The sequence below is a fragment of the Bubalus bubalis genome, chromosome 7 (assembly GCF_019923935.1).
Source record: "Bubalus bubalis isolate 160015118507 breed Murrah chromosome 7, NDDB_SH_1, whole genome shotgun sequence".
Classification (NCBI taxonomy): Eukaryota; Metazoa; Chordata; class Mammalia; order Artiodactyla; family Bovidae; genus Bubalus; species Bubalus bubalis.
The window spans coordinates 80029529-80050184 of NC_059163.1; the positions used below are offsets into that span (position 1 = coordinate 80029529).

The window sequence follows — 20656 nt, forward strand, 5'->3', positions numbered from 1 at the left end:
GCCAAAGTACCATCCAGTACTAAATACATACCCCAAGAGTCCTGTAACTCAACTACAGAAGATGTGCAGTTCAAGCATTCCCTTTGAAAGACCCTGTGGATGAGATGAGAACTTCAATAGAGAATTGGTTAAAAGGGACCTTTTTACAAAAAAAAATAAGTTGACTATTCTCCACACTCAGTTCTCCCCACAATTTACTCTGCTTGTCTAATGGACTTAACTAGATACCTAATTATTAATGGGAAGGAAAAGTAGGCCAGTATCCCATTGGTTACCCAGCCTTCAGAATAGCCATTGTGGAAACTGGTAAATTAGCTACTGCTAATAACACCTTTCTGAGCATACTTTTCTCTAAGCTAAGTCGCTTCAGTCGTGTCCGACTCTGTGTGACCCCATAGACGGCAGCCCACCAGGCTCCCCCGTCTCTGGGGTTCTCCAGGCAAGAACACTGGAGTGGGTTGCCATCTCCTTCTCCAATGCGTGAAAAGTGAAAGTGAAGTCGCTTAGTCATGTCCGACTCTTAGCGACCCCATGGACTGCAGCCCACCAGGCTCCTCCGTCCATGGGATTTTCCAGGCAAGAGTACTGGAGTGGGGTGCCGTTGCCTTCTACTTTTCTCTAATACTCATTTTCAGAGAGGTTCTTGAATTAAATAGAATAACTGGACAAAAGAAAATGGTAGGACTATGGATTTACCTCCCAGTTTTATATTGATAGTCCTGCATAGGGCACCCTTTAGGGGTTCCTATTTGAGGGGAGGGAGTGCAGTGCAGCAGTGTGTAGTCACTTGGTTGTCCAACTGCAACCCCGTGGACTGTAACCCACCAATGTAGTAGTAGCCTACACTACTTCAGACGTATTATTGGACCTGCAGTTACAGCATACACATTTTATAGGCTCCCGCCAGGCTGTCTCTAGATGAACTGGCTTGTAAGATCATGTGTGTGTGTACTCAGTCTTGTTTGACTCTGCAACCCCATGGACTATAGCCTGCAAGGTTCTTCTATCCATGGAATTTTCCAGGCAAGAATACTGGAGTGGGTTGCCATTTCCTACTCCAGGGAATCTTTCTGACCCAGAGATGAACCTGCATCTCTTGCATCTCCTGCATTGGCAGGCGGATTCTTTACCACTGCGTCATGTGAGAAGCCTTATAAGATCATACATGGAGTTTAAACAGACACTTGCTCTGTAGGGAATATATTTCCTGCATCCTGGTATCTAGACTTTAGTTGGTAGCAAATTAAACACATTCCAAAAGACCAATAGGAAAGAAAAGCATTTATGCTAGTGGATGAAAGTATTTTATCTATATGTTTCCTGGAGCAGTATTCATGCACTTTCCACATCTATTGCAAACTTTTTAGGAACCCTTCTAACTTTAAAGAACTTGATTGCAGAAAATCTCAGCCTAACACAATCTGAAGTGTTTCTGTGTCTAACTTTATATTTTTTTCTGGTTGAATAGAAAGCATTCATAGCCTTGCAAATGAGTCTTGCTGTGTCAAAACATAGAAATCAACATACATAAAATGTATGAGGCCAGTAAGTCTTTTCACACACCTATAATTAAGAGGAAATCTGTATGTGATCCTGGTTGGCTGGGCATCTAAAGGGAATCAGAAAATAGATTGTTAAAGGTATATATATATATCCTTCCTTATTTTAGTTTTGCTTTTTCCTGTTCTCCATAATTAAGTGCTGTATACAATGTGGCATCAAAAAATGGAAGCATTAATGGAATCACAAGTTCTATAAATGTATAGCAACTTTGAGAAAGAAGAATGTTTCTAACCTAATGAAAAATTTCTACTGAGCCTTAGTTGTTTCATCTTAAGGAAAAGGAGGGAATTATAGTGGGTAGAAAAAAATATTTGTTAATGGAAAATTACTGAATTGAAACCATATGTTAGTATAACTGACTGTAACAGTAACTGCTCCTATGTAGATATTCTATGAAATTGTTTTTTTTTTTAATGTTACAAAAACATGTTTCTTTTTTTCAAAGGGGGAGGTGGAAAGAAGTAGGGAGATCTGAAAATTAAAATATGTTGATGTTTATGTAACTGTAATATGTTCCTTTTTCTGTGTGTGTGCATGCGTGTGTATAAAAGTGCCTTGAACACATGAGCACATCTTTGCTGTTCATTCCAAAAGGAAGCCTTTTCCCAGCTTCCCAGCTGAATAAAGCAATAGCTTTGTACATGCTGAACAGAGTATGGTTATTTGTTCCTAACAAAATGAAATAGATTCTACTTTGCTTAAGGCATATTCAACATTCACTAAGTGCTAAATAGAGTCCATAGAGATACAGTGGATCTCATAGGAGATGACTTGGCTGTCCTAGGAAAGAAATATAATTGAAGAAAGTGTTAGATATTCAGTCCAAACCTAGGTTTGAACCCATTTGTTTGTATATATTAAGTAGTTTCAGGTTGCACAAAATGATAGGTACCCGAATAAGCCTTAAGACTTTACTTCTTTTTGTGTGTCATGAGTGTGGGTGGGGCTAGGGGTCAGTTAACTACTTTCACACTCTCTCTCTCCATGGGCCTTGGTTAAATTCAGTCACCATAATTAGGATTAAGAAGGATGAGTTTATTCTCTATTTATTGAAATATTTATCAAAGAGGTGGGAAAAGGGATTTCTAAACCAACAGACATCAGTGTTACTTAAAGGTATTATTCTTTCTTGGTGCAAATAGTCTCTTTTTGTTAAAGCAGTCCAGGAAACTTGAGCCCAGAAGACCATAATCATGTTTTTTTAAGCCAGTCAGCTTCCTAACAGAAGGAAGAAATCTAGACATGGCAGGAAGAGGATAGATATTAGGTCACCTTTAGGGAATTATCTTGTTGGGACTCCTATCACAACTATCCATCTAAAAGTTTTTTCTTTATGATGAAAATAGTGTTTTGATACTAGACTAGATTCTTAAAGCAATTAGGACTTTAGTTCTAGTCAGTTGGGTTGTTTGCTTACTGATAACATAAATTATCTTACATCTCTAACAAACGATATTCTTCTTTTGTCTCCATTGTTAGAGAACCTCAGCATCTTTTGGAGCAGCCCATTAGTTTTAAATAGAGATATAGTTGTTCATCTAATAACATTATGGAGTGACTACTATAATTCAAGATATTACTGGGAGCACAAAATTAAGATACATAAGAAGTTAGTTTCAAAATGTATTGAACCAATGTGAATTACCCCAAGGCTTTTGGCTATTAGTGCTTATTTACTGTGAGCTAGAGTCAGGCTCCACCCCACTCCAGTACTCTTGCCTGGAAAATCCCATGGATGGAGGAGCCTGGTAGGCTGCAGTCCATGGGGTTGCTAAGAGTCGGACACGACTGAGCGACTTCACTTTCAATTTTCACTTTCATGCATTGGAGAAGGAAATGGCAACCCACTCCAGTGTTCTTGCCTGGAGAAGCCCAGGAATGGGGGAGCCTGGTGGGCTGCCGTTTATGGGGTCGCACAGAGTCAGACACGACTGAAGCAACTTAGCAGCAGCAGCAGAGTCAGGCTCACAGTAAATAAACTTACTCCTTACACTGGCTAGTAATTATTTGAAAATGAGACAGCCATCTAAGCATAGTGGAAATTCACATGGAGAGCACACCCCAACAATTAAACCCCACAAGAGGTAGTCAGATAAGGGAATACATAAAATGAATAGGTATCTTATACACAGATTTAAATTGTATATACTGAATTCACAAGGCAGTGGCACACAAAAATGAAGACCCGAAGTGTTTTGCTCATATGACTGAGGTATATATGTAAAGGCCCAAAAAGTCTGGACTTCTCAGACTTCATGAGACAACTCTGTACAAGCCGCTGCCTTAATATAAGTCTACAAATGAGCAGTATCCATTGTACGGAGGGGAATCGAAGGAGCTACACTAACTGACACCAACCACCAGGTATTGTGTCTACTTGGCTGTTACCAAAGGAAAGTATGGTGTGTCTTTGCCAGTTTTGAAACAAGTGTAGTTAATGGCTACATGTTTGAGTCTGATCCTTGTATACAGTCTTCTAATCTGTTTCTATTGGTGGCAGCAGTGGGATTATGTTCTATAAAATTTTTGTAAGTAAGACTAGGGAAGGAATGTCACAGTGATGTGATCTTCCCAGCTCTTCTTGGCTGTAAGAGCTATGACCAGCCCTGAATTTTCAATAAGGTATGGAAAAGGAAGACTTGATTTAAAAATAATAGTAGAGTTCCCTGGTAGTCTGGTGGTTAGGATTTAGTGCTTTCACTGCTGTGACCCAGGTTCAATCCCTGGAGAACTGAGATCCCACAAGCTTCAGGGTGTGTCCAAGATAAAAAATAATAATGATAATTTAAAATAACAGTGTAGCAGGCAGACAATACTAGATTTGTTGCTTCTAAACTGTGGAGTCAGTTTAAAATGTTAACCTTGCCAGTGAAGACCCACTCTCAGATGGACTAGAAATAAACATTTCATTTTAAATGTCAGTTCTGAACTTAATCACTTTTTTCCAGCCCACACATGACATGAAATAATCCATTTAGTTCCAAGAGAATTTTGTTAATTATTCTAAAATATTCAAAAATGAACTATTTTGTGGCATAGTATAAAAATTCTCCCTTTCTACTCATATCATCACTAAAGTAAAAACCCCTTAATATTATGTATAAATACAAAAATGATACCTTACCCTATCTCATCAACCATGTTCAGGGCTTAGGTTGAATCAGAACAGGGCTACAGTGACGAGCATCAGAATTGAGGCAGAAGGGCATTGATAAAACCAGTCCTCTACCTCCTCTAAAACCTAAAGACTGGCTTTTGCCTTTTTTTTTTCTCCATGTTGAACATAGACCACTGTGAAGAACCTCTCCTCACATCCCCTGCAGCTTCTGCCTGTGGTTGATCATTGCTTACTTCTCATCAACACCAGCTCATAAACCTGGAAGTGACCTTCAACAGCCAGGCAATATTTACCAAATTCATAACTATGATTTTGAATGTTAATAAAATGTTTATTTTCTTCTTTTTAAATCCTATAGCACCCATTGAAATGACACTATGGAAAGATACTTTGAGATAATTTCCAGAGATGAGAAATCTGAAGAGAAAAATTAAATGACTTGTCCAATCCCATACAAAATGTTTAAATATTTAATAATGCACTTAAAACACAGTGTGTATAAAATTATACAATAAACAATTCAAACTCTCAAAAAAAAAAATAAAATGTTAACAACAGCTTAGTGTTGGAGCATAAAGCAGTAAGTTGTCTGGAATTCAGGAAGTTTATTTGGGAAAAAATATATGCACCTGAAACATGATATGAAAATTCTTGAAAATATTTGGAAAGTTATTCTCTGTTTCCTAGAGTAGGACATAACCAGTATTCATCAAGGAGATCGGATCCCAGTCAGCCTAACAAGGTTGTTAACTGAGTTCCTAGTATACACAGAAACTGAGCTGGTGTGGTATCAAATTAGGTATCAACAGAAAACAGATGGCATCTTAAAATGAGTTGCAGCTTATAAATTAAAGAGCTGATAACAGTTAGGGGGAAGCTATTATATTTGGGTTAACTACTAAACCCATGTTTCATGCTACTCTTCCACCATGGTGTCAGCTTATGAGACCTGACACTCCAGGACATCAGCTAATGTCTTGCTGTGTATCATCTAGGCAGTGGTCTGATTGGGGTAATTTCATTTGAGAGATACACAAATAATTGAAACAGTCCAAGAGTATGGCCATCTTCCATCAGAAAAGACTTGATTGGCTTTGTGATGATACCCTGAGGAACCAGACTGGCTTGATAGAAGGAGAGCTCTAGTGACACGGGGCTAACCATGCTACCTAGATAATCCAAGTTCCTATAGTAATTGAAAGCATTAATTTTTGTCACAGCCAAGGCAGTCTATATTGCAAAGTGGGTATGTATGGGGTTGCCCATGGCTACCAGCTTGGTAGTAATGTAGATTTTTAAAATATTATTTGCCCGCATCGGGTCTTAGTTGCTGCATTCAGGATATTTAGTGTGTCGTGTGGGATCTTTTCTTGTGGCATGCAGGCTCAGTAATAACAGTGCACAGGCTTAGTTTCTCCATGGCATGTGGGATCTTACTTCCCGCTCCAGGGGTCGAACCTTTGTTCCCTGCATTGCAAGGCCAGATTCTTAACCACTGGACCAGCAGGGAAGTCCCAATAATGTAGATTTTTCCCGGTGGCTTGAATAGTTTTGGTCCAGATCCCCAGTTTCCTTCTTTATATCCAGCTTTTCTATGGTGGTCATTTTCTACTTATATTCTGTCTTTAAATATCTTGGATTGCCAGTCTTAGCAAATAAAAATACAGGATGCCAAAATAAATTTGAATTTCAGAAAAAAGATATAGGGGTCATACTTATTTTAGAAAAAAAATTAGTTATCTGAAATTCACATTTATGTGGCATCCCATATTTTATCTGGCAACCCTATAAATGTGTTAGTAACACTGGTTAAGTTTGGATTGTAGTCATGTATTTGTTCCCAGGAAACACACCGGTTCTTTCCATTATGTACTGTTTTTTTACCTGCTAATACTTGATAAGGGAAGAGGGAGGCTAACACATAGTTGACCCAAAGTTTATTGTTAAGAGATAAAAGAGGAAGCCTAGTTGCAGATATGAGAGTTTTTAATAGGAGACACATTGTCTTTGGCTAAAATTCTCACATAGCCATTAAAACATTTCCAGATGTACAAATGTTCGAAATAATGTCTAGATAATCGGTCGTTTAGGGGTTGTCTGTTGTTTTTTGTTTGTGTGACTTAACAATTACTTTCTCATTCTCTTTTACCATGAAGGGAAAGATTAGGTGCACTACTTTTTTTTTTAAACACTTGATAGGTAGCACAATTCTCACAGCCACTCTTCATCTCAGAAAAGATCCACAAATATGGAACACCTATCTTTTTCTTCCAGAACCCCGCAAAGAGTCAAGGATTCGGAGTCACTAGGTGCCCTGAAAGGTGAGGTTGAGGACCAAAGTTGAAAACAAGGGGATTATTTGAAAGTCTATTTTTGTTCTCCCTTTGTAGCCAAGCAGCTTTCTCTTTTTCTAGCAGAAGGCTGGAGACTTATTCTCTGGAGAAATTCAACCAAACAGATTAGAGCTGGGATCTGGGGGGAGAATGATGGTGGTAGTGAGGTATGACACTGAAAACAGGATGATTGAGAGATCAGTGTTCTGAACATTATAAGCCTTCAGTGTTCTTTCACCACCTTGCTACAGAATGTGGCAGCTGGGCTTATACACACGGCATCCCAAGCCTTCTGGAGAGATGAACAATTTTAAAAAACAGCTTGCCACTTGATTATTTGTTACAGTGAAGCTCAGAGTTCACAACCCTACTCATTCATACATGACTTCTCAGTCCCTTGAAATAATGCTAAGCTACTGGTATTAATATATATTTGGTTAACCTCTAGTAAGTATATAAGATAATCAAAACAAACCAAAAATAAGGGGAAGAAGTTCCAGCTGAACTTAAACTTTTGTGTGGAGGCACTAAACCATAATAGACAAAGCAATACTCAGGAAAAGAAAATGCGGTCAGTGTTGTTCAACTAAAAATAAAATTTTTCCAATATATAAAAAAAGAAAGAATGCTAAGCTGACAGCCAAGAATCACTATATATACAGAAATAACTTCAACAATGAAAGATGAAGACCAAAACAAAAGTACCTGGAAAAGAAAAGAAAGCAGAAAACATAAAGTCCCCAAAGATGCTATAATATTCTCAGAAACAGCATATCTTGCATCCATGAAAATTAACACAGTGCTATAAAAGATGAACAATCAGAAAAAAGTATTAGAAAAATAGGAGAGCCAAAATTAAATATGAAATGTGTTGGGGGATAAGTTGAAGAAATTTCAGAAAATAGAACAAAAAAGCAGAGGTAAAAATAGCAAAGAACCAAAAAATTAGATCAGAATGGGGCACAACATCTGATTAATAAGATCTCAAAAAGGAGAGAACAGAGAAAGGAGGTGATAATAAATAAGAATATCTCCCCAACATGTAGGACATGTGGCTCTTACTGATAAAATGATCCACTGAGCGCATGGTACAATGAATCACCCACACACACATGCAAAGTCATATGATGATAGTTCAGGATGCCAGTTGTTAAGATCCTTACAAGTTTCCACAGAGGGATAACAAGAGTTACATAAAAGGATGTTTTCAGAATGGCATTTTGACTTTTTGATAGCAACACTAGAAGATGCTAGAAGACTATAAATGCAGGGTCTTCAAATCGAAGAGAAAAAATTATTTCCAATCTAGTATTCTGTCTAGAATTATAGACAGTCCAATCAAGTATGGGGCTAAAATAAATGTTAGATTGGCATGGTCTCAAAATTGTATCTTACCATGTACCCTTTCTTAGGAGGCTACTGAAGGATGTGCTTCATCAAAACAAAGGAGTAATCTAAGTAAGAAAGCATGGGATCCTGAAAATATAAGATCTGACAAAGGAATGCAATGAAAGTCCCACGATGACTACTGTGTCAAGTAAGTAGGGTGGAGGTTTGAGGAAGTAGGTCCCTAGGAAACTTGGAACAAAGTGTTTGAGTACATGGAAAGTATAAAAAGAAGTGCAACAGATGTTAAGACAAGAGAAAGTATAAAAAGATAAGCACAAGGGTAGTGAGAATAATGATAAAATGAGGCAATTAGGAGTCGGACACGACTGAGCAACTGATCTGATCTGATCTGAGGCAATTAGAAGTACACCAAATACACATTTTTGAATAAGTGTTTCTGTATCAAAAAAATAAATTGAAATTTTATTTCTCAAAATGTAATCATTACAATGTTGATAGTCAGATTTTAGAAGTTTGACATTAAAGACACAGGAGAATTGTAGCATTGTCAGTGATTAAATTGCTCCTTCAGGCATCATACTCCACAATTGCAATAGGTGCTCACCTTCAAAAAGATGTGCCCTGCAGAAGATTTTTCCAGAAAGAAAAATTGTTTTCAATAACTTGTCTTGTGAAAGGAACTATGCCCCTTGCTTAGACAAATCTCAATTTTTTTATTTAAAGAAATAATGCATAATACATAGCAATAATTTCAACAAGCTTTTTGTTTAAATTTTAGCCTCTGTAGACTCAAAAGCATAAGGAATGATTTACTTCTTTACAAATATTTTGAAATTACATACTCTTTTTCATCTTCTGTACTATTTTTGCTATCAAGATATAGTTATTCCCATATAATGCTTTAGATTTTTTTTCTATGTATTATGATTGAGGTTTTTTCCTGTACTTTGTTTACATTAGTATTATATAACTAAGAATAAATTTTGATCTAATTGCAAATGATTATCTGTGGTGATGTGTTTTTTCTCTGTCATCAAATCTATTGAGTAAACCACGCCAGGACAATTTGTTCATGTGCCTTTTCTATTTTTTAAGTAAGGGATAATCATAAGTACAGGGAAGGACATGAAGTGCAATAATCACAAGTGTACTTGATTTTTCACATAGTGTATACTCTCATATTAAGATGTGTACACTCAGATTAAAGTCCAAAAAATTTCTGATTACCTAGTGTCCTTTTCCCTATTTATACCTGCCCCAGAAGGTTTTCTAAAGATCAATTTGTTTTGCTTTTTCTCAACTTATGCAAATGGACTCATCCAGTATGTGCTGTTTTACACTTGTATGCTTTCATCAATATAATATCAGCGATTCATCCAGGTGTTTGCATGTATCCACTGTTCATTTTTTTTAATTGTTGTAGACTGTCCCATTGTATTCATATGCAATTATCTGTTAGGTGAGATTTGAGTATTTTCTAATTTGTGGCTATTACAGATAAAGCTGAAATAAATATATTTCTGTGCTTTTTCTGAGTATATGCACACCCATTTCTCTTGGGTCCTAGGAGCCAAACTGCTATGTCATAGAGTAAAACTGTCAAATACTTTCCAAAGTGATTGTATCATTTTATGCTCTCATTAGCAATATATGAAAGTTCCAATTACTTTACATCCTTACAAACATTTGTTATTGTCTATCCTTAATTTTACCGATTCTGGTATTATATAGTAGTATCTCATTGTGACTTTAATTTACATTTCCATGATTTGCAGTATTGCTGCTGCTGCTGCTGCTAAGTCGCTTCAGTCGTGTCCAACTCTGTGCGACCCCATAGACTGCAGCCCACCAGGCTCCCCCGTTCCTGGGATTCTCCAGGCAAGAACACTAGAGTGGGTTGCCATTTCCTTCTCCAATGCATGAAAGTGAAAAGTGAAAGTGAAGTCGCTCGGTCATGTCTGACTCTGACTCTTAGCGACCCCACGGACTACAGCCTACCAGGCTCCTCCGCCCATGGAATTTTTCAGGCAAGAGTACTGGAGTGGGGTGCCATTGCCTTCTCCATTTGCAGTATTGAGTACCTTTTCATATGCTTATCATCAGCCATTCAGATACCGCTTTTGAAAGTACGTATTCAAGCCCATTTCTAAATTATACTGCAGTTATCTTTTTATTAGGGATATGTTCTTTATATATTTTGTACACAAGTTTGTCTGTCAGATATATATGTGTGTGTGTCTTACAGACATCTTTTGCCAGTCTATGCCTTTTCTTTTTACTTTCTTAGTGGTATATTATGAATGGACATTTTTAATTTTTATAAAATCCAGTTATCAGGTTGTTTTTCTATTATTGTGAGTGCTATTATTCTATTATTCTATTAACAAACCTTTGCCAACCTGAATGTTCTGAAGCTATTCTGTGGTTGTTTTTTTTTTTTGAAGACTTACAGTTTTAGCTTTCACTAAGTCTGTGATCCATCTCAAGTTAGTTCTTCATATGAGCTGAGGTAGAAAGGAATTGTCTTTATTAAAATATTCCTATTACAACTATTTTGAAATTTAATTACTTGGAATAATATTTTAAGTACCTTATTTTTCTCTATTACTTTCTTCCTTTTTTCACATTCTTTAAATTTTTTTAATCCAGATTATTTCCCAGGTGGTGCTACTGGTAAGGAACCTGCTCGCCAATGTGCAATGCAGGCGACATAAGAGAAGTGGGTTCCATCCCTGGGTTGAGAAGATCCCCTGGAGGAGGGCGTGGCAACCCACTGCAGCAGTATTCTTGCCTGGAGAGTCCCATGGACAGAGGAGCCTGGCAGGCTACAGTCCATAGGGTCGCAAAGATTCAGACATGACTGAAGCAATTTAGCAAGCAGAAATCCAGATTATAGTCATTTATCACAGATGTAGTTTATATATCTTTGGAATTTGTCCTTTTCATGAAATTTGAGGTAGGAGAGTTGACATTCTGTTTTTCAGTTATCCTCAAAAGACTGAAGAATTCCAAAACTGGACTTTTTCTTGAAAATTAATTATCTAAAATGGTATAAATCACTAAAATCTAATAACACTTCTTTGTTTAAAATTGTGAATTTTAGTATACCAGTTCTACAGCTATTGGAATTATAAACAGTTGAGTCTATTATTCTGCCCTGTGTGTATATGCATGCTAAGTTGCTTCATCCATGTCCAACTCTTTGCGACCCTATAAACTGTAGCCCACCAGGCTCTTCTGTCCATGGGATTCTCTAGGCAAGAGTACTGGACTGGGTTGCATGCCCTCCTCCGGGGATCTTCCCCACCCAGGGATTGAAACCTTGTCTCTTATGTCAGCAGACAGGTTCTGTACCACTAGTGCCACCTAGGAAGCCCATTCTGCCATGCACTGTCATTTAAATGTTTTTAAATGTCTTATGTGGGAGACCTGGGTTCGATCCCTGGGTTGGGAAGATCCCCTGGAAGAGGGCATGGCAACCCACTTCAGTGTTCTTGCCTGGAGAATCCCCATGGACAGAGAGTCCAGCAGGCTACAGTCCATGGGGTCACAAAGAGTCGAACATGACTGAGCAACTAAGCACAGCATAGCACACACGCGTTTTATACATTTAAGGTAATCTTCTAGACATTATCTAGTCTAATATTCATGCTCATCTGTTTCCTTATTATTCAACTACCAGAAAGTTCTCAATATCTGTTTCTGTACGTAAAATGAATAGTTTTCAAATCAATTACTTTCATAACTTTACTTTTGCAATATATACACATTAATATCGTAGCAGATTAATAGAATTTCAGTACATAAAATACATTCATTCAATTGGTCCTTCAGCAAATATTTTTTGACCGCCTACAGAGTGCCAAGAATTACTCTAATCACTGGTTTTATCAGTCAAGAATTTCTGCCTTCACGCAGCTTACATTCAAGTGTGGTTTTTCACTTCAACTTATATCCTAAATGTTTACTTGTACTAGAAAGTGAATATTCAGATATTAACAGTAAGTCTGAATTATTTGTAATAGATGATTCTGTGTCCATCATGTTGTATCACTTTTCACATCACATCACTTTTCACAGTGTAGAGTTCTTATGAAAAATTGCTACCCAGCCAGAAGTTGTATTTCCAGCCCCCTTTATATCTTATTCAGTTCTTGCCTATAATTAGCTTTTGCCAATAGAATGACAGCAGGTTGGCATGTCAATTCTAGGATCCAAAGGTATTTTAGTAGTTGATATACCTTCTCTGTTCTTTTTGCGTTTTACTGGCTAGAGGCAGATGACTATGTGGTCCTGGGTTCTGGAGGATCTTGGAACACAAACAGATCCAACCTCTGATTCACTTTAGATAGGAAAAGGGTCCAAAGACAAGTAACTCAGACTTTCATGTGAGCCAAAAATAAACTTTACTGGGTTAAGCTACTGAGATGTGGGGTTTGTTTATTTTAGCAATTAACATTACCATAACTAATACACTTGCCTTATTAAAAATACAGATGTTGTTAATCTGAATAGGCTGATGTTCATCTGGAAAAAGAACCATTATCATTGATCTAGTATAATTTCAGAGTTGCCAAAAATCATATTGAAAGAAGTTGTCGGCTATTCAGTCTCCCAAAGGGCAAGGCAAATGCCAAAGAGCAAATTTGGCTGAATATTGAGACCAACACAAACTTAAATCTATCCCTAACAGTTTGTGAATAAAAAAGGAAGAATATGAAGACAAAAAAGAATGATTGTATAAGAAAAGTAGGAATAAGTTTGAGCACACTTTAGTCCATGAACCATATTTATATAGTTATTATATTAAGTGAATACTATTCAAATTCTGATAAAATAAGACTAAGGAATATAGAAGGGATATAATGTAGGAATTCCTCATTCAATATGATAGTAAGTGTAAAAGGTGTCTGGAATTCAAATATATACATGCTTTTTATGCTCATATAGGAATAGAATTTGTTGCTTCTCCAGGAGTGGAACCAGTCACTAGAAACGGAGGTGGGAGAAAGGCTTTTCATCTTTCACTCTTGAATATGGTACCATATGGATACATTACCTATTTTAAAATACATTTTTAATAAATGCAAAATTTTATGATTAGCTTGTGATAATTGATCAGGGAATAAATAACTTTACTAAATTTCAACAAAATTTCAGCAAAATCCTTTATGAATATTGGTATGTGGGATTGAAAAATTGATAACCATAATTTAGTAAATACCTTTAATGATATCCTTCCATTGAACCTGTGAAGTTTCATATGTTTTCAGTTATAGCAGCTATTAAAATCAATGTTGAAACTGAACTTAGAATTACATCAGAATTACAATAGCCTAAAATGATAATGGAGAAGGAAATGGCAACCCACTCCAGTATTCTTGCCTGGGAAATCCCATGGACGGAGGATCCTACTAGGCTACAGTCCCTGGGGTCAAAAAAGATTCGAACACAATTTAGCAACTAAACAAAATAATAAAATTAAAATTTTGTAAAATGTTGAAGCATATTCAATTCAATTGCTTCATCTAAAATACTGTAATATTATATCACAATATGTTAATAAAATATACCAAAATTTTTGTCTAATAATAATTTGAATTCATCCATTAGTAGTCTCTTTTCTGTGTATTTTAATAGCATATATAAAATATTAGTACAGAACAATACTGAATCATAGGTTAAGAAATACATTATTAGGAATGGATGGTCAAAAAGTTTCTACTGATAGGCTGTGGAATCAAACTTTAGAGACATTTGCTGTGCACTGACTGCCATGAGAGCTCTGAGAGAGCATCTCTGACCTGAGTCACCTGGTCAGAATTCCCTCAGAGCTCAGCCTGAGCTGAGACTTGAAGGCTAATAGGATGTGAATAGGAGAAGGATGCGGAGGACATTGTAAAGCAAGATGACATAAACAGAACTATTAAGACTTATTTAGGACATTAAAGCAATTCTTCAAGTGGGGCCCGGTACCATCCATACCAGCATCACTGAAATGGTTGTTTAAGATGCCTTACTGAAACCTGAATGAAAATTTCTAACGTACGGAGTCAGAATTATTCATTTTTATCAAGATCAAGATGACTTTTATGTTTACCAAAATTTGAAAAGTTCTAAATCCCATGTGCATATTCTAGTTGATACTTTGATTTGTATTGCAGAGACACCAAAGATGACCTTACAGAATAACAAAAAACAAAACAAACAAAGACAGTGGTCAATTCCAGAATGGGAAATTGAAAAATGACTTGGTTAGGTTGAAAAATTCAACCATAAGTCATCCCTATTACAACAATTAATTCAGTTAAAAAATATTTTTTTGTTTGTTTCCATTAAGTGGAGAGCAGGCTTCATTGGTGGCTCAGATGGCCCAGAGATACATATACTGTGTTTCTGGTCATGCAGAGCATTACAGAGACACAGAAGTTATCTAAGTTTTGGTTTGCTTATGTGGTACCCTGCACAGTAGCAATTCCATCTTGGTCTAGAAAGTTACTTCAACATGTGGAAGAAAGCCAGGCAAAAGCAAGTGCACAAAAAGTTTAATTCAAAAAATAATAATGTTAAATTCCAACAACCAATCAATTTGTAGAAATGTTTCACCAACCCTAATTTTGATTTTATTTTACTAGTAAAATACAAGTAATCAAACAAATGGTGAGGGGAGACACTCTTCACCTTTTAAATTGGAAGATATTTCAAGATCACTAGCAACAGTGTTGGTAAGGGTATGGGAAACACACATTGTTGTGCACTATTAATGAGTGTAATTTGGAATAACTATTCTGAAGAACAGTATAAGAAAATATATCAAGATTTAAAATTTGCTTACTCTTTAAAGTCAGGTTTTCCCAGGAATTACTCCTATGGAATTACTTGCACATCTGTGCAAAGATCCATGTAGAAAGGTTTCCTGATGCAATGGTAACCTCCAAATTACCATTTTGGCACTCTATTCAGACACTAAATTACCATTCACGTACTCTATCCTAGATGTCATGGACAGGAAATTCTTACAACTCAAATTAAGATGCTCAAATCCCATAATTTATTGAACCACTTTTAAACAGAAGTCAATTAGTGAAGATTAAGACATTTAGAATACAGTGCCAGGGAGGTAGGAGGACCACACCACCTGAATCCTGGGTTATGCAGTCTTGTCCTGTCTGCCGAAGCAATCTTGACTTCTGAACATGCAGTTATAAGAACCGCAGTTGAAGTTGAAAGAGGGGCTCAGCAGGGTGGGGGATTCCTAGATCAATACGTGCTTGCTCTGTTAGAAATGTGCAGAAGCAAGTATGCCTGGTTAACGGCTTGCTAATAGCTATGTTCTTTATCTGGGTTTCTAGGGAGGAATATTCACTAGGGTCTGACTCTTTGCGACCCCATGGACTGGGGCCTGCCATGCTCCTCTGTCCACGAGATTTTCCAGGCAAGAATACTGGAGTGGATTGCCATTTCCTTCTCCAGGCGAGCTTCCCAACCCAGGGATCAAACCCGGGTTTCCTGCATTGCAGACAGAGTCTTTACTGTCTGAGCCACCAGGGAAGCCCAGATCCATTTACTAGCTGTATACAATTGGGTACTTAGCCTCCCTTAGCTTCAATTTTCTAGACTGTAGAATGCAGATAATAAGTGCCTTAGTAGGGGTGAGAACATGTGCAAAGAGCATAGTGCAATGCCAAGATCACATTAGTGGACTAATAAATGCCTTGTATTAGACAAAGCATTTAATCCTCTTCTGCCCTCTATGTGATTCCTGATAGTGTGAAAAGACCTACTAGTCACAGTGCTAGAAAACCTCCACAAACTGCAAAGGACTCTTTCCAAGACAGACGAGCTCATGGTACCTTAATTGCAATCCAACAAAGCCTGATAAGGGAATCTGCTTTCCCCACTGTGTCCCACTATAAAGTTGAAAGTATAATATACCCCAGACTTAATAAGATCATTATTAAATAACTAAAACTTGGAATTAGAAAGGAGTATTACTAAACTGTAGTCTGTATAAGATCATTGAGAGCAGTGTTTCTCAATCCTCTTCACACCCAGTATCATCTTTTCTGTAACATTCATGTTATTATCTTGAAAGTCATAGACAATTTTTCAAGTTAGTAAACACATTTTAAATATTATCAGTATAATAAAAGGAAAGCAAAATAATTAAATAATATGTATTTCAATATAGAAATGCTCTGGCTTGATGAACTTTATGACATAATGTAGTACTCAGATGCTTGCACATATTGGCTAATGTGGCAGTTACAAGTGTGTTGTGTGTGCATGCTCATTTGCACAGTTGTGTCTGACTCTTTGTGATGCCATGGACTGTAGCCCACCAGGCTTCTCTGTCTATAGCATTCTCCAGGTAAGAATACTGGAGTGGGTTGCCATTTCCTATTCCAGGGGATCATCCCGACCCAGGGATTGAAGCTGTGTCTCTTGCATGTCCTGCATTGGCAGGTGGATTCTTTACCACTGAACCACCTGGGAAACCCTACCAGTGTGTTGTATCAACAACCAACTACCATGAGCCACAAAGCCATTGTTGATGTAATTTTCCACAGAAGTAAATAACTTTTGATAAAGTTCTGATCAAAATGGGTATTTTTCCTCTAGTTTACAAAGTGGTTGAATTCCTGTAAATTTTAGTATGTATTAAAACCCTGCAGAAAATACTCTAAATATGGAATTAGGTAGGCAGCTCGCTTAAAATGTGGATTCTGAAGCCTCATCTTCAGAGATACTGACTCTGTAATCTAAGAGTCTACATCAGCCTCCAGGTAGAGATTCTGATTCAGGCATTCTGTTTTCTAACTGAATTGGGGAAGGGGTGGTTGTCCTGCAGAAGGAACCTAGATGGTAAACTAGGAACCAAAACCCAGGTTGGCCATGCCTACTGTAAGGTAATAGGGCGAGAGTAAGGAACTTAGAATTAAGTTGTGTCTTAGAAATAACAAAGTGGTTGAATTCCTGTAAATTTCAGTATGTATTAAAACCCTGCAGAAAATACTCTCAATATGGAATTAGGTAGGAAGGTCACTTAAAATGTGGGCTCTGGACCCTCATCTCCAGAGATTTTGACTCTGGAATCTAAGATAGGACTAAGAGTCTACATTAGCTTCCTGGTAGAGATTCTGATTTTCAGGCATTCTGTTTTCTATTTGAATTGGGGAGGGGGTGGTCTAAATAGCCTTTTTGATCAGAACTTTATCAAAAGTTGTTTACCTCTGTGGAAAATTACATCGTCAGTGGCTTTGTGGCTTATGATATTCGGTTGCTGATACAACACACTTGTATGGTAAGCGAAAGAAGACAGGATTCTGGTTCCGGGAGGAGGGTGGCCACGTGTGTGGATGAATCATTTCACTTTCCCTAGGAACTGTTTATTTAGACTTTCAGCTCCATCTGTTACCCAATTACTACTCCATTCCTCTTTGCTTCCTTTCCCACACCTGCTATCATCCTGTCTAACTCTGTCTTTGACTTTTCCTGTACCCCCCTACACCACACAGTCCCTTGCTACATACCCAGATTTCTTGTCCCAGATTTCCGTCACCAGCTTCTCCGCAGCCCCTTGGCTTCTTCCCTTTGGTAAATCTCCGGCAATTCTCCCGCAACATCCTCGCTCCTCCTTAAAATGGGAGAAGGGAGGCTCCCACCCTCAGCCTAGACAGGGGCCCAAATCGTTTGCCCGGGTCCCCGCCATCTCCTCGCGTCCCCGCAATTTGCTTTCCCCACCCCGCCCCTCTCGGCATCCTGCCCCCGCCCATCCCCCACCCCCCACCCCCCAACCTCCGCCCTCAGCGCCGAGATCCGAGGCTCCGGAGTAGCTGGCTGAGGGCACCCGTCAATGTGCCCCGTCCCTCGCCACCCGTTCGCCCACAGCACTTCGCCAGGATCCCCCTCCCCAGATCAAACGCCCCCAAGTGCCCGAGGCTGAAGCCGGCTCTTCTTGTTTGGCCTGGGATGCCTACCACGGGCGGGGGCCGTTGCCGCTGAGTCCGGAGCCCGGCTGCACCCACGTGTCCCAGAGCGCGGCGCCCGGCCAGCGAAAACCTCTTAGAGGCCAGCAACTCCTCATCTCGAAAGCTTATTGCAGGCTAGACCCGCACCGGCCCCGGAGCGGCTAGCGAATCACGAGCCGCAAGTGCGGGTCCTCGGCGCCTCTCCGCAGGGTGCGGGTGCCCGGAGAGCCAGCGAGCGAGCGAGAGCGCGGGGGCAGACAGGGTGGACGCGCGAACAGCGGGAAGGAGGACACCCAGGGGGAGCAAGAGCCAGGTGGCGGTGCAGGCGGCGGGACTGCAGTGCCACCTCTCCGAAGAAAGCCCACAAGCTCACACGCCCGCGCGCACAAGCACGTGCACATCGTGGGCTGCGAGAACCCGAGCCAGCAAGAGCCTTTTGAGTGCCGGTCGCGTTTCAGCGATGGCTTCTGCCCTGAACAGCAAAATTCACGCTCCCGGGAATTGCCCGGGCTCCAAAGCCGATGCCCGCGGTGGCGCCGGCTGGAGAATGGACTGTGATCCTGAGATGCACGTGAAAATGTGCAAGAAGATCGCCCAGCTCACCAAGGTAAGATGAGGCGCTGCGGGCTGGCGAGATATGCGCCCGGGGCGCCGGGGGCAGGGAAGGGAGTGCGGACGCACCCAAGGGAGGTCCAGGCAAAATCCCAGCTGAAACTTTGTCTCGGAGGCCATGCGGAAGGGAAGAGGCCTTAAATCTTGGTGACCTTCTGGAGGCACCGTCCTAGAGCAGTTGAGAGAAAGGATCCTTGCCAAAAAACTCCTACAGCTTGCACGCCGAGCAGGTGGTCAGTGCTCCCAGGGTGGGAATGTGAATCGAGTTGAATCAGTGCTGGGGTGTGTATGTGTGTTTCTTTGCAGGCTCTGCTCAAATGATTGTGCCTGAAATGTTGTGATTTCATTCATCACAGTACTTTACCTGCGGGGAGGAGGTCATGTGGGCTATTTAAATATTTGATTCATTTATTCCTTCATTCAGCAAATATTCGAGTCATTTGTTGAGTGCCAGCAGCTTGCGTGGCACCGCGCTAAACCTGGAAGGCTGCCCAGGGGACTTACTATCAAACTGGCTGCAGACGTGTGCAGAGCCTAAATGGGGAAATGAACGATTCACCATTTAATTACGGGATTACAAAAGACCTTGGGAGGTCAGCCAGCCCATTCTCCTACCTCATCCCAGGGCCCTGATTGAACCTCTAGGGACCGTGCTGCCTTCCTTATGAAGACCAGCAAAAGATGTCACCCTGTCCTTTGTTAGCCCCCTGCAGCTTCGCAATTAGGAGTTGCTTGTGACAGGCACCCCTCCTGTGCCTGGCATGTAGATGGAAAACATCCCTCTCTGTCTTTTATACAAGGTCCCCCAGTGCCTGAATTGAGCTATTTGCCTTGGAGTTTCCTTTTGATCTCGTAATTATTCCTGATAACATGCTTGCTAGTAAAACATTGGGTCCAGATTCTGTGTATGGGACATGCTCTCTTCCCCAACTGTCTCCCTCCCGCTTCCAACACCCACTTTTTTTATAGCATCACAGGCATTTTCCTCCTCGCCAGAAGGAAGAGAGCACAGAGGTCTGAAATTGGGCACTAGCTGCCTTCTCAGGCCCTTCCCTTAACTTCTCCACATTTTTTGCAAATGAGCCTGTATCCAAACAGTGATCTCTTGAGTCAAGGGTGGAAAAGGGGAAATGGAGATACTCCTTGGAGGCCTTGGCACATGCTGCTTGGCACCACTGATCTAATTTCCAGTCATCCAAATAGTAACGTCGACCCAAAAAGTATTGATTTGAGGTGTTAGGCACAGAATAAAGCCTCTTATCTGTCTTCAAAGAAACTAAAATATTTTTGGAGAAACAATTTTGGAGAAAAAACAAAAAGACACTACTCTGTAATCAGTTGCTAAATTGGATATTTCAAGTTGTGAGTGCTCTAGAGGTAGAAACAAAGGTTAAGTCATTATAGGCAAGAACAGTTAGGAGAGGTTTTATGGAAGAGATGAACCTTGAACTCAGTTTGAATTTATGGAGTGCCTACTGAGTTGGACCATCAAGAAGGCTGAGCACTGAAAAATTGATGCTTTTGAATTGTGGTGCTGGAGCAGATTCTTCAGAGTCTCTTGGATGGCAAGGAGATCAAACCAGTCAATACTAAAGGAAATCAACCCTGAATATTCATTGGAAGGACTGATGCTGAAGCTCAAATACTCTGGCCACCTGATGCAAAGGGCCAACTCACTGGAAAAGACCCTAATGCTGGTAAAGATTGAG

At 39.5% G+C, this 20656-nt stretch overlaps 1 protein-coding gene and 1 long non-coding RNA gene across 7 annotated transcripts in view; one reads left to right on the forward strand and one right to left on the reverse strand.

Moving 5' to 3' along the window:
- Window positions 1-8544: 8544 nt before the first annotated feature.
- LOC112586224 lies at window positions 8545-18481 on the reverse strand. The gene is made up of 3 exons (XR_003110664.2): window positions 18345-18481; window positions 17898-18001; window positions 8545-8985 (listed from the first exon to the last, which is right to left on the reverse strand). It is a non-coding gene; the product is annotated as an uncharacterized LOC112586224 (long non-coding RNA).
- The window catches only part of FAM184B (family with sequence similarity 184 member B), a 118791-nt gene continuing 116130 nt past the window's right edge, over window positions 17996-20656 (forward strand). For all 6 annotated transcript variants that reach the window (XM_006063939.4, XM_044946057.2, XM_044946056.2 and 3 more), the window contains exon 1: window positions 17996-18942. In XM_006063939.4, coding sequence (XP_006064001.4) covers window positions 18796-18942 — 147 coding nt within the window. In that variant the 5' untranslated portion in view covers window positions 17996-18795. The remainder of the gene's footprint in view (window positions 18943-20656) is intronic.